This window comes from Tupaia chinensis, unplaced genomic scaffold (assembly GCF_000334495.1).
Source record: "Tupaia chinensis unplaced genomic scaffold, TupChi_1.0 Scaffold000042_2, whole genome shotgun sequence".
In the NCBI taxonomy this organism is placed as follows: domain Eukaryota; kingdom Metazoa; phylum Chordata; class Mammalia; order Scandentia; family Tupaiidae; genus Tupaia; species Tupaia belangeri.
This window is the reverse complement of record NW_006159498.1, coordinates 839,704-853,817: the sequence shown is the minus strand read 5'-3', so window position 1 is coordinate 853,817 and position 14,114 is coordinate 839,704. Positions and strand designations below refer to the sequence as shown.

Sequence of the window (14,114 nt, the reverse complement as noted above, 5' to 3'; positions counted from 1 at the left end):
GGGAAAATAACTCATTTATGAAGTTACAGAATGCGATGTAGTCTACTTGAAGCGTTACTTTAAATGGGAACTCAATGGGGTAAGGCTGAATCAATGTGCATAACCCTTTTCACTTAAAATGGCATACTTAATGGAATGTTCTCTTGCAATATCTCCATGTAAGAAAATATATCACGTGCATTTCAGTTTTCTTCCTCTCTCCAAACTAGATTGTTTAAAAAATGAAGCTAATATTTCCCAACCAACTCAAACATGAAAATAAGTGATTCAAAAGCTTCTTTCAAAGTAGCACATATTTCTTTGGAAGGAAAAAAAAAAAAACAAACAGAATTTAATAGCATTACATAAAAATCCTGGAAATTATGCACAAAGACTACCTGGAGCTTAGCCAAAAAAAGGGTTTGCTGGTTTTCATGTGCATAAATCATAATCAAATAGACTTATCGGGAGCTACAGTGTTATTAAAGATAAATACACTTCTTGAAATCTTCATTTTAAAAAGCTTAAAAATAATTGCCTAAACTAAGCCTTCAACCTCACATTGTCTGGGCCCTAAATAAGTACTCGGGTTTCTGATCCTCTTGGTTCTGCCCTGCAAGGCTGCCCTCCCTCTCAGCCCCCACTGCGCACAGTGGTCCTGAAGCTGTCCCCTCCCTGGTGCCTGGAGGCCCAGTTCACATGCCCAAGCACCCCCACCTCCTCCAGGTCCTTCTAGGTCCCCACGAAGCGGCTCTCTACTGAGCCACGCCATCATTTCTGGCAAAGCGGGTGCTGCTTTCCCTCCACCTTCCCCTTTGTTCTCTGTCCATGTCAGGGGTGTGGTTTTGCACATAAGAGGGTGCCCACGTGATGCAGTGTTAATAGTTATAATAGGGGCCAGCAGGCAACACGGTGATTGGGGCACTGCACTCCCACAAGGCTGACCACGGTTCTAGTCCTAGACCTCATGGCTTGCTTTCTCACTTTCTCGCTTTCTCTCTCTCTCTCTCTCTCTCGTGAGTGTGTGTGTCCTGTAGCAAATAATTAACTAACCTAATTAATAATTCTTTTTTAAAAATAAGTATGATAATATTCACTCATTCATTTATCTGAAAAATATTACTGAGCACCTGTCAAGCTGTATCCCCAGCACTTGAAACACAGCAGTAAACACGAGAAAATGCCTGCTCTCAAGACACTTACATTCCAGTGGGAATCTAGAGACAGATTATAAACAGGATAAATAAGTCATATATACATGAAGCAGGATGGAAAGGAGAGCGGCCAGAGTGCCGTTCCAGGAAGCACTTTCAGAGCAAGGTTCCTATGAAGGGAATTCCTGGAGCTGGGCCTCCTGGAACCTTCCACAGCTGTCCTGGGGGATGGGGCTTGCTGAGCTGGGGCACGCTTCAGTCTGCAAACAGGGTTCTATGTTTTGGTCTATGATTTCTTTCTTTTTCTCATTCTTTATCGCTATTTACCAACGTTGACAGGCACCCGGCCTCAGCAAGCGCTGTGGGAAGAGACTGCAGAAACTGCACGGCTCTGTACCTGCCACCTGCAAGAATACTCAGTTACTGCTTCCAGGGAGCTGAGGACACACGATCGTTTCTTCCACGGCATTACTCCCTTAGAGAAACGTGCATGGACCATTCATTTGCTTTTCAAAGGAAAGGAAAGTAAATTTTCTCTTGGTCTCTCTGAATAAACATGTTTGACCGAATTAATGAGATTTTAATACCTAGAATTTCTCTACTCTGAAAATGTTATTTCGTGAGTACGAAAGTTATCAAAGACCACTGGGGGGCCAGCTCATGGCATGGTGGTTAAGGCAGCTGGATCCCATGTAGCTGAAACCATGGTTTCAGTCACAGAGGCTTGAAAAACACACCAGTGTGTGTGTATACATGCCTAAAATCCTGAGAGGAGAAGGGATTGTGGCATGGCCATCCCCCCAGGGAGCGATTTCTCACTCCACCCCCTCCCCACCCCCACCATCTCTCTACAGCAAGCACACAATACCCTAAAAAAAATAAAATAAAATAAAAATAAAAAATAAACCAGACCACTGGGGTCGTATGGGAAGAACGTAGGAGCCAACTTGAAGGGCTCCCAGGGGGACGGTTTGGGCATCAAAAAGAATGACATTTGTATTTGGAGAACGGAATGAAAGACATCAAACAAGTTAAAATCCAAGAGTTTATATTAATTCTGGGGAAAAGTCATTGGTCACTTTTGGAGACATTAAGAAATCAACAGAGTATGGGCATGTGCACATCTGCGATTCAGGGCTGGTGGAGGCTGGGGATGGGTCTCAGCCACGAGACCCCGGGGGTGCTGCCTCTCTGTCTCTTACTCGTGGAAGAAATAATTCAGTCTGAAAATGGGTATGTAAAAGAAAAGAATCAAGCCAAGAAAATATAAAGCTCTAAATAACACGGCTCCTATGATCCTAAGAGTTCACAATGTCTGAGATGACAACACACATGAGAGAAATTGCGAATGGAAAAGAGAGAAAGAAAGGTATGGTTGTCCTGGTTTTGTTACTGCTAAGAAAACTGTCCCCGTGTTTACTGACACCAGTTAGTGAGTCTGTTCTCTATTGCAAGTTACTATGGACCTGCTACTTCCCTAAGTACTTAACACGTATTTTCTCACTTCATTCTTGCAACAGTTCTGTGAGGGGGTACCAGTGTTTTCCAATACAGTCCTTTGGGCTTAAATACTGGCTCAACCACTGAGTGGCATCTTCTGGCTGTGTGACCATCACAAGGTACTTAACCTCCCTGTGCTTCAGTTCCTTCACTTATAACGTGGAGGTAAGAGCCTCTGTCTCCCAACCCTAGTGTAATACAATCAGCAAGTTTGCTGCCTATCTGTGTAGGTGATTATCTGAATAACGTCTACCTCCCCTTCTTGTAAACTCCAGGAGGGCGGGGGCCACATCTCTATCTCCAGAACGTAGTCCAGGCCTTGCAAATGGCTGGAACTCATTCAATATTTAATGAATAAATAAATGACCTTACAGGAGAATACAGTACAGCTGGATAACCATTCTATAATAGCTCGATCTTAGCCAATATCTCCAGAGTCACAAAGCTGAAGATTTTCCCATAATTCCTCAACTATCAAGGGTCACATCATCCTAACTATCTCAAAGCTCTGGAGGCATGAATTAGCCCAAGAACAATATTGCCTCAACTCCCTGGGGTTTTCAGCGAAGGAGTTGCCAGGCTTGGCAGCTGCAGTTTGACCAGGGCAAGCTATCGGTGTTTTGCATTTGGGACACTTGCCCTTTTAAATGTGAGAAACTGACACAATCACAGTCCCTGGTGTGTCCTGAGTCTCAGTACTGAATTACACAAGATGTGCACCAGGATGCAGGAAAAAGAAACACCCTTCAGTGCAGTACAAAGTGTCACTCTCCCTGGTGGAAGACCTAGTTACTATCGATGGATAGCTATTGCAACCGAGTCACCATGCCGATAAGCACTTTACTTGAATGACCTCATTTGATTCTGCCCACGACCCTTGGACAGAGGTACTATCATTCTTTTTTTTCTTTTGAGAGTTTTTTTCACTACAGGGCACATGTGCTCACCAGAAAAACAGAGAGATAGAAAGTGAGATATCATCACCCAGGGGGGATGGCCACACCACAATCCCTTCTCCTCCATTCTCCTCTAGGAGTCTTGGGCACACATGCACACACGCCCGGCGTGAGTTTAAGCCACCAGGTCCGGGACTCGAACCACGGCCGACTACGTAGGAGTCCAGCAACAGCCATCACTAACTGTTGGTCCCAGTACTATCATTCTTATAAACTGCAGAACCCCTAGGTAGCTTGCCCAAGGCCCCACAATTCAAACACCATAGAACTGAGCATTGAGCCGAACTATATCGGAAATCAACTACACCTAACACTAAATTACCCTGCCCTCAAAAAAAGTTTACAAAAACAGTTGATGGTCTTTCTCATGAACCCTGAAGGCCAGCAACCAAGATATGTCAGAATCGCAAAGGATTTTTGTAAGAAAAAGGAAGTGCAGAAACAAAAGTCACTTGCTACTTCCACAATAACCGAAATGCCTGTCACAATTCTGGGCAGCACACGAGGACGCATGTCTGAGTGTACACACAACTCTCCATCTTCCTAGCTCGCAGCTTAAAAAAGCAGTTCTCAGAATGGTCCGCAGAGCCTGAGGTGTCCCTGAGACCTTCGCAGGGCCTCAGCACAGTCAAAGCTATTTTCACAATAACACTGAGCTGCTATTTGCCTTTTTCAGTGTTGACATTTGCAGTGACGGTGCAGAAGCAATGCTGGGGGAAACTGCCAGAGCAGGGACACAAATCAAGGCGACGGCACCAGACTGTGCGAGACGTCTGCTGCGCACACCCGGGGGAGGGACAGGCAGCTTCACTTAGGAATGCCCTTGAGGGACCAGCAGGTGGCGAGATGGTTAAGGTGCTAGACTCCCTCATGGCCAGCCATGGTTCAAGTCCTGGACCTGGCAGTTTGAATATCACATCAGGTGCATGTGAGTGTGTGCCCAAAATCCCAGGAGGAGAATGGAAGAGAAGGGGTTGTGGCATGGTCATTCCCCTCTAGGGGGTGATTTCTCACCTTCCCTCTGTCTTTCCCTCCCATTTTCCCTCTCACTGTCTCTCTCTGTCTCTCTCCAGCAAGCACAGTGCCCTATGGCAAAAACCTAACATGAGTAAGTAAGTAAATAAATAAATAAGAATGCCCTTGAGAGGACCAACCCACGGCCTGGTGGTCATGGCAGCTGGATCCCACATGGCCAAGTGTGCAGTTGAGTCCTGGACCCGGCAGCTTGAGGAACACACTAGGCATGTGTATGTGCGTGCCCAAAGTCTGGAAAGGAAGGCGAAACAGAGAAGGGACTGTGGTCTAACCATGCCTGTCCGAGGTACTCTTGCTTTCCCTCTGTGTCTCTCTTTGGCAAGTGCACACACCTTTGAGCCAAACATTATTTGAAAAAATACCTTTGATGAAGCAGTTAAGATGAATGATGGATTAGATCTCAACCTTGAGTACATGTCTTGTCAACAGTCTGAGTGACAGAATGAGAAACATATCTACGGCGGTCATGTCGCACACCAAAGTGCAATGGCTATAAAAAGAAAAGAGAAAAAAGCAGCTCTGCAGCGGTTTGTGCTTCAAGGGGAGCTAGACATTTCGGATGGAGTGCCACGACCCACTGACAAACCATGATCATTCAGACTTGAACACCAGCAGGCCTTTCCCGAAAAATGAAAGACTCTGTCACTTCCAGAAAAATAACTGACCATATTCGTTGCCAAGGATAAAACCCAGACTTCCCAGTGGAAGAGGTCTTGGGAAAGGTGTGCCAGCCACTAAGAAGCCAGCATCTGCCCGATATTTAAAGGCGGTTCTGGTGTCAGCACTTGGACGATCTGCAGAACTCAAGAAGCCAGTATTTTCCAAATGATCAGTACATGAGGTTACGAAATCATACTGAGGTAAGACTCATTCAAAAAGCCAATGGGATATAACGGAACAGTGTACAAAAAGTTGGTAATGAGGTTTCAGGTTCCACATTGCAACGAACCTTTACGAACTATCACTTGTTGGGTATTGGTACGGTATCAAAGAAAAATGTCCACAATGATCCAAACAGGCTACTAAAATGCTCCTCCATTTTTCCAAGTGCATATCTTCTACTCTGCCAGGTTTTCTGGACATTCTTCAATATAGAGCATCAGATTGAATGCTGAAATAGTTAAGAAAATTCAGCTGACACACCCATAAAGGGTTAAAATAGTAGGTTTTTATTTATTTGTTTTGGTCCAAATTTATTTGCTTCTAAAAAGTTTTTTTAATATAGTTATTTTTATAAAAATGTTATTTCTACTAACATGCAATGGGCATGTGGACTTATTATTTTGAAAAGAATTAAGGAAATATTTTTGGAACTTCTCGGTTTATTTCCATTTCTAATATGGTAAATAGCAAAGTATCACTAAATAACTTACACAGGAAAAGCTCCCTAGCTTCTTCCCCCAGTAATTTTTTGGAATGTGAAGGGATCCTGGGCCCGAAACGTTTGAGGAGCGTTGGTGTATGGAAAGGCACGTAGACAGTGGCTGCTATTCCTGATGATCACGGACCCATGATCTGACCCCATCTCAAATCCATTCCTGTTCCTCAGCTCCCTGCCACCACTACTACTGCTGTGACCACTTCTGCCACCACGGCCTCTGGGGGGCTGTTCCCGCCTGTTCTAAAGGATTGAACCCTTCCCCATAACTCTGTGGAGAGGATACTGGTCATTCTGTACAAGTATGATGCTGAAAAATGCTGAGGAAAATGCAACAGAAACCTGAGTAGGCAGGGGTTATGAAGTCGCCTCCTTCACCACGGTAGATCGCAGTTAGCCACAGGCTGGCCTGGCTGCCACAGCTCGCTGGGCTCATTGATGAGAATGACAAGAATAACTGCCTTCCCCTTCGTCCTAGGGGAAGAATACCCAGACCCCTAAGCCATTAGTTCCCATCCATGGCAGCCTAGCCACGGAGACAGGGAAAGGTAGAGGGTGCTCCCCTATGCAGCTTGGGTTCCTTCCCTTCTATTCTACGGGAAACTTGGGCATGGCCAGTGTCAACTTCCCTCTTCAGTTCCCTTCCTGTTTCAAAAAGTATCGTCTCTTTCTAAAATTCTTTCCAGTGAGGCTGTTTCCTGCTGGGAAAGGTCTTTAGGAGTCTCCATATGCAAAGTACGAATGGTGCCCACATGGACTACCTGCCACCCAGTCCACCTCCTCCTGTGGTCAGCAGCTTCCCTCCAACCACCCTCAGGAGGGTGAGCTTGCAGAACTCTAGTATAAATGGTCACGCCTTTACAATATCCAAATCCACCACCAGGAGGGTGAGCCTGCAGAACTCTAGTATAAATGATCGCGCTCTTACACTATCCAAATCCCAACAGAAACATCGCTACGGCCTCACAAGCCACACAAAGAGGAGAATTTGGGCATGCACGGGCTTGCACACACTCATGTCCCAGATGTGAAAAATTAAACATGTGGGTTTTTTCCCAGACTATTATTCCAGCAAAGCACCTGCGCAACACTGACCAGTGGGTAGAAACAGCTACTTGAGCCAGGTTGGACAAAAATCCTGACGCTTCTTAACTTCCTCTACTTGCTCCTTTTCACTTTTGTTCTTCTTAGTAATTCTACATAAAAAGGTTTCCTTCCTACCTTCATTCCACCAGCAGCTCAGCAGACCTTATCCTTAACTTTCTTTGCCAAAGGCTTATTCTATTCAGAACTAACAGCTGTGTGCTCCTTACTGGAAGCTGTGTTATTTGGCCCCAAAGAGTCTGAAGAAGTTGTCACTGGGGGCTGCTTAGCCATTGACTTCACAGCTGTTATTCATCTCCAATCCCAGTTGTTGAGCCAAATTTTCTGCTTCATCCGATCTCTGCCACTTGCTATCCAAGAGGCTGTGTTCCAGTGCACACGAGAGCCCACTCAAGAACGCAGGTAAACATGGAACTTCCAAGAGGGGAGACTGAGCTACCAGCTCGCAGACATCACAGTGGCAAAGGTTGCATGCCATTTGTGTGAGAACAAGCTATCCAAGCTATCAGGAGAAGGAAGGGAAGCACCGGGCATGTGACTGCACCCAAACTGTCACCCAGCTAGGGGTCTTACCTGTCAGCTGACAGTCGCATGCCCATGGGGAAACAGGGAACCTGGACTCCTAACCCGGGACAGCTGTTGGCAAAGGCTGACACATAAAGAACGTCTCAAACCGTCAGTTTGAGCAGTGGCCCCAGATGGGGTCCAGCCAGGTACTCTTCTCGGAGCCACTTTTAGGAAAGGCCCCTGTCACTGAGGTGCCGGGGGTGCCAGACTGTCCAAGAGCACGTCAGTGGGTCCTTCCCCCAGGTGCTCCACAAGCCTCCGACTGGTGGAGGGGAGAGTCTTTTCTTACGCCTGCATCTAGTGGAGCAGCGGGTAGAGGTATTCCTCTCTATGAAGACACAACTGCTGATGTTATCTGGGAGCTGACTGAGCATCTTGCTTCTTTCTTCCCACTGTTTTCAAAGGGAAAAGATGTCTGCAGACATTTCCTAAGCACTTCACTTTCTGCCTTCGTGACCCTGTATTTACGATAGAAAACCCAGCCACTCTGGATGCCTCAGCTTTTCTGCTTGTGGTCCATGACAAACCAGAGCAGCTGGTACCCCTTGAGCCTAGTAGCTCATCACAAATGCTATGGAAGGGCCCCTCCCCATCATCAAACTTCAAAGGCCTCTCACCTATTCCTAACTCCTGGAACCAGACCACTTCTCCTTTAATAACTGCCCCTCGCTTTTTGGATCATTTCCAAAATCACCCTGTGCTGAACCTCCCTTCAACCTTCACTCTCGATGTTCAGTCACCCTAACATGGCTTCATTCACACACACACACACACACACCATATTCCATATCCCCCTTCTTGCTGATGTTTTTTCCCTTAGAATTTAATACAAAACAAAGTTTATAGTTTACTTTCTTATTGTTGGACTCTCCTATTGACTCCTCTATTAGAAATTCCCATTAGAAGACCAACCTATTACTAATTAAAACTTCGTGGCCCCTAGTTTGAGGACAGTAATATTTATCTGTTTTGTTCACTGCTGTATCCCCAGAACCTAGAATTATGCCCAGCACAGAACCACAGCCCAGCTGTAGAACGAATGATATCCAAGCTGGGGTTCTGAGTCTTTGTATCCTGCAACTGAACCTGTACTCTCCAGTCATAACTTAGAAACTTCAAAGGCCTCTCACCTATTCCTGACTCCAAACCATCTGCAGAGCAGTTCTAGAAACTGACGATGCCACCTCGCATGCAAATGATAGGGCCCTCCCTGCCCACCTGTTTAAATGTGCTTCAATGCCCTATCTAGCTGGTCTTGGTAATGCTGCTCATATCTGTGCCATCCTCTCCTTCATCCCTGCTGTCACCTTGGGTCAGACCATCACCCCTCCCCAGGATTTATTCCATCAGCCAATTCATCTCCAGCCTCACACCCTTCCAACCTACACTTCTTACACCTGAAAGAGTGAGCTTTCGAAAAGTGCAAATCGCAACCCCTAAGCCTCCCCCCTTAAAGCCTGTCAGTTGCTCCCTGTCACCTCCAGGACCAAAGACAAACTCCTCCCCATGCTCCCCCAGCATTCCCTGTCCTGCTGCACTGCTCATAGTCGCCCAGCCCACCAGAAAACAATCCCAAGCCTTTGCCCGGGCTATCTGCTCTGCACCCAATGTTCTGTGCACCTGACAGCCTTGGCTTGATCCCTGGATCCACCTTGAATGCAAGGGTGTGTGATCACCCTAAAGCACCGCCCGCTTCTCAGACATCCTCAGCACTGACATTTATAACGGCCACTCACTGAGGTCAGGACCGGTCTCAGATCCCGCTGTGCCCGCAGTGCCAGGTGCTTAGTAAGAGCACAATAAAGACTGCAGAGTGAGCCAGTGGCTACCCGGAGATAATGAAAGCAGCCTTCTGAGAAGCCCGTGCTGGTCAATGAGAGGGGAGCACCTTCCTTTCATGCTGCCAGTCTAGTTCTAGGATCCCCTGCTCATTCTACTGATGCTTCCTTCCACAGACCTACTGGGTGCTTGCTAAGCCTGTTTTCAGAAGAAAGGGTAAGAGGAAAGTGCAATATCCAGCACTGCATAGAGAAAGTGTCTACCACAAGCCCAAAGACAGAAAGTCAAAGCCAGCCTTCTGTATATCAGCTGGCCATGTAGGAAAGGTCTACAAATGACGCTACCATCTCAATTTAGCAGCATCACACAACATCAGGACAGTTTCAAAAGGGGTCAGGAAGTTATGCAGACATCCTCTATTACTGGAGGTCTGTCCACAGAAGTTTTCAAAATGAAATGAAGAAAGAAAAATCATGGTCTCAGGGAAACAGTTAAAGGAAAGAATATCGATTCCCGCCCCCCCAAAAAAAAGAACATCTCACCAATTCTTCTCTATCCTTCCCTACCTCCCACGCAGCGCACACTTTCCTCTAGAAACACACGACGTACACAAATTTAAAGAAAAAGTTAATTTACCAAATTTACAGTATTTGAGATTTTAAAAAGTCAACAAATTCACTCTGCTTTTTTTCGGAGAGGGGTTAGTGTCTTTGAGACCCTTGATATATAAGTTAAATATAAAATTACCAGTGAATTAACAAAAACAGGTATTGCCGAAGATTCAAAGGCTTGACAATTTCCAAACGTACTTAATCACACCTGTTTTATTTTCAAAATTCAAGTAATACGCTTCCAAGTACAACTTGCAAAATTGTTATCACATTGTTGTTAGCATAACACAGCACAGTTCCATTCTCTGGGGCCTCTCCCACATTCCCTGAAGACACTTGGGTCCTAAAAATGTCAAAATCTCAAATAAGGGTTACATCCCCACCCTACTCCACTAGAGCTAAAGTGAGGTGCCATCCTCCTAAATGGAAAGACACTTGTCATGGTAGAATCTTTCAAGTGAACTGCGAAGTGTCATTTTCAACCTCCTTAATGTAGCATTTAAAGCTCTCTCTAGGGCAAAGAAATTCTCAAGCGAAAATATTTTTCTACTACTTCCATAAGTTCTTCAGTGATTAACAAAATTAATATAATACTCATTCCAGATAATGAACAAATAAATGACACGGGAAATAAGATCACGAGCCCGACAGAGAGAAAGCCAACTGGGCACACGGGATCATTTCCAGACCAACGACCTATGCAAACCCTAACTCAACCACTGTCTCTGCCTGAAACTAGTACTTCTGCTTCTGAGGATTCCCTTTCCTGGGGCTCCTGACTGTGTGATTATGCAGTGCGTGGGCACCACAAGATACAATACCGCTTTACAAACGTCGGCTTTTAAAAACCAACATTATTCTCTCTACAGACTTCTAAAATAGATGTTCCCCTCAATCCAGAAGATTTCAGTAAGATTTCAGTAAAACATACTGTTGATAAGGGGGGCAAGGAGGTCTGAAATGGTGCCAGTTACTTAGAATCCTTATTATTGATCCTACTTATTTCCCAAAACTCAAAGACTTCTGTCCTAAAAATAAGGAGAAAAAATGGAATAAAAAGCAGCCCAGTAAACTTGTCAAAAATTGTAGTAAGGAATTTATGAGCACAGACAAGGGCCAGGTACAAATCTAGTGGCATGGAACAGGGGACAGAAGCACCCCTAGGGGTGCATTTCCTTCTTCCTTTCTTTCTTTCTAAGTTAAAGCAATATTTATTCAATTTTCTTGTAACCATATTCTCTAAGGCATAAGTGGTTGTTATTTGGAAGAATACAGTTTTCTAAGGCCTTGTATAGTTGGATTTTAACTCAGAAATACATCATGTTTGTCTGGTGTGAATTTCAGAGAACCTCCTCTGACATGGGCTTTTACTCATGGTAAATGTAAGTTGTCTTATGTGGGGATGCATTTCTCACTTCCAAATCAGCCTGTGGCTTGAGAAGTTCTAGGTTCTAAAATGCTGAGATCTCTGTGGTAAGACAAATACTTACTGTGGTAATTACTACATAAATGAAAGCTGAAAACGCAAAGGTTTTCTAAAAAGAGACCTAGGCAAAAGGCAGTGTGCATTCAGAGAGACACTATTCCATCTACTTCTCGGGTGTCCTGCCAGTCAGAGCCCAACAGACTTCTCCCAGTTCTGCCATTATGCAAAGTGCAGCTTAGAGAGGAGAAAGCTTTCATTCTTTACGCAGTTGTTAAAAGGCAGATAAACGTTTGGGTGGGACTTAAATACAAAGTAAATACAATTTCCCTAAGTGCTAAAGGTTTTGACTGTGGAAGGGCTCTGGTCTCCATGGGTGGGACATGCCCCTGGATTTTCAGAAATGCCCACAGCTGACAGGTAGTCTAAAGCCCTCGTCTGGGCCAGGACTGCCACTGTGCCCCTTTCTGCAGTGTGACTAGATCTGTGATATCTGACACACTGGAGAAAGTCACGCAGACCCCAAGACTGCCCTTCTGGAGGTATAAGGAGAGAACTGGGAGGTGTCTGTCCAGACACTGACGCTGGACAGAGATTTTCTTTTTTTAAAGTAATACAAACAGGACCAGGGACATGACAAGGCCAAGAAACGCACGTACCTTTCAACTGGTCAGCAACTACACTCTGGCCAAGGCGCTCAATAACTTTCCCATCTTCCATTTCGTACCGGTCATCTAAGTATTTTGCTGTGGCCTCGGAAATGTGAACTTTGCCGGCTACTCCCAGCTGCTCCATGAGATTGGCCAAGTTCACATCATTGGACCACACGTCGAATTTGAACCTCCTCATTCCCAAAATGCCACACAAGACAGTCCCCGTGTGAACCCCAACACGCATGTTCACCATTTCCTTCTTCTCCTGGCAGAACTGCTCAATGGCCTTTATCATGCCTAACCCCATCTCGATGCAGCAGTAGGCATGGTCTGCCCGGGGCTCGGGACAGCCTGCCACGCAGTAGTAGCAGTCTCCCAGGGTGCTGATCTTCTCACACTTGGTCTCTTCACACAAGCGGTCAAAGCGACCAAACAGATCATTCAGGAGACCCACCAGGGCGTGAGCAGACTTGTTGGCACTCATCTTGGTAAAACCCACGATATCTGCAAATAAAATACTGACTTCTTCAATCTGCTGCATCTTGAAAGGGCGGAATGCGATGGGAGTTTTCTGTATGGAAGACTTTTTCTTCCTGTTCTTGGGACTGGAGGTGGCATGCCTTTTGACAGAATTCTCGCTCTCCTCGTCCCCCTGTCTCATGAGGTCATCAGCTATGATTCTCGGCATCACAGAATGAATCATCCTTTCTTTCAGGGCTTTCTCTACTTCTAGGTCTTTCCCATGCATGATCGACTGTCCCACCTTGAGGAAGGTGCTCCTGGACCGCACCTGAGACATGATGAAGAGGTGGACCCCGATGGCGTGGATGCAGACGTGCAGCAGGGCCCTGCCCAGCAGCTCCCAGTGCAGGGCCCGGGCTCCAGGCCAGGGGAAGCAGTCTTCATCTCGGAAATGGTAGCCAAAGGTCTCAAAGAGAACCGAATAGGCCACCCCCAGAAACAAACTCAAGTACAAGGGTAAGTGCATGACGGTGTAGAGCAAAAAGAGCACTTCAATGCACATGGAAAAGCTCCCCACTTGAGATAAGCAAGTGTCTGTGGATTTGGCTGCAGCAGTGTGATTGGAGCTGTCAACACGTCCTGAGAGAGGCGTCAAAACCTGAAACTGCGCAGCCAGGGTTAGGGTGAACACCAGCAGGGTGAGAACCAGCGAGGTCCAGGCGTAGTGCCGGGCATACAGCTTGGTGAAGGTAAACAGAAAAAAGCCCACGCATACCGCTAGGAAGCACAGAGCCGGGGCAACCATGACGATCAGTTTGGCTCTCATGTGGACAGCAAAATAGATGCTCCAGAGAAGGCAGGCGAAGCCGATGTAGAAAAGCGCGTATCGGAACCGGCGCTGGGTCTGCGGGAAGCAGCGCTCCAGGCAGGCCTCCTCCAGGTTCACGGAGTCGAACTTGGGGTCCCACCACCTGCTGGAAGCCCTCTCGAAAAGCTGGGGCAGCTTCCTCTGCCTGCGCAGGCGGCCCCCACCGCCCACTCTCCGGGGGAGCCCCCCGGAGTCCCCGGAGCTGCTGCAGCTGGAAGAGATGCTGTACTTGCAGTGCTTGGGCTGGCTGTTGGAGGACAGCTGCTTGGGGTTGATCTTGACCCTCACGCTGTTGCTGTCCCCGCTGGAGTCGCAGCTCACCTCGGTGCTGTGGTGATGCAGCAGCTGCTGGTGGGGAGGGGAGGCCATGTTGCCGAGAGCTCTGGGAACCTGTCCTGGATGGGTCACTGGTACCTGTCAGCAAAACAGTGGGAGTCAGGTCGGCTTACACACACACACACACACACGCACACGCACACGCACACGCACCCGGCAGGCCACAGACCCATTCATGTCCGAAGCGGCGGCTCCAGCACGCGACTTGGAAAGGCACCATAGGCTCGCAGGGACTGCTCAGAAAGGCTAATCACTGCCCCCGCCCCTTCCAGGCAGCCACAGCCGTTTAGGACGCACCCGGAGCTCCGG

General features: G+C 46.8%; 1 protein-coding gene across 3 annotated transcripts in view; it reads right to left on the bottom strand.

Annotated features, from left to right (window-relative positions):
• Positions 1-13,890, bottom strand: part of ADCY9 (adenylate cyclase 9) — a 141,598-nt gene extending 127,708 nt beyond the window's left edge. For all 3 annotated transcript variants that reach the window (XM_027773156.1, XM_006140748.3, XM_027773165.1), the window contains exon 1: positions 12,146-13,890. In XM_027773156.1, coding sequence (XP_027628957.1) covers positions 12,146-13,838 — 1,693 coding nt within the window. In that variant the 5' untranslated portion in view covers positions 13,839-13,890. The remainder of the gene's footprint in view (positions 1-12,145) is intronic.
• Between the last annotated feature and the right edge of the window lie 224 nt (positions 13,891-14,114).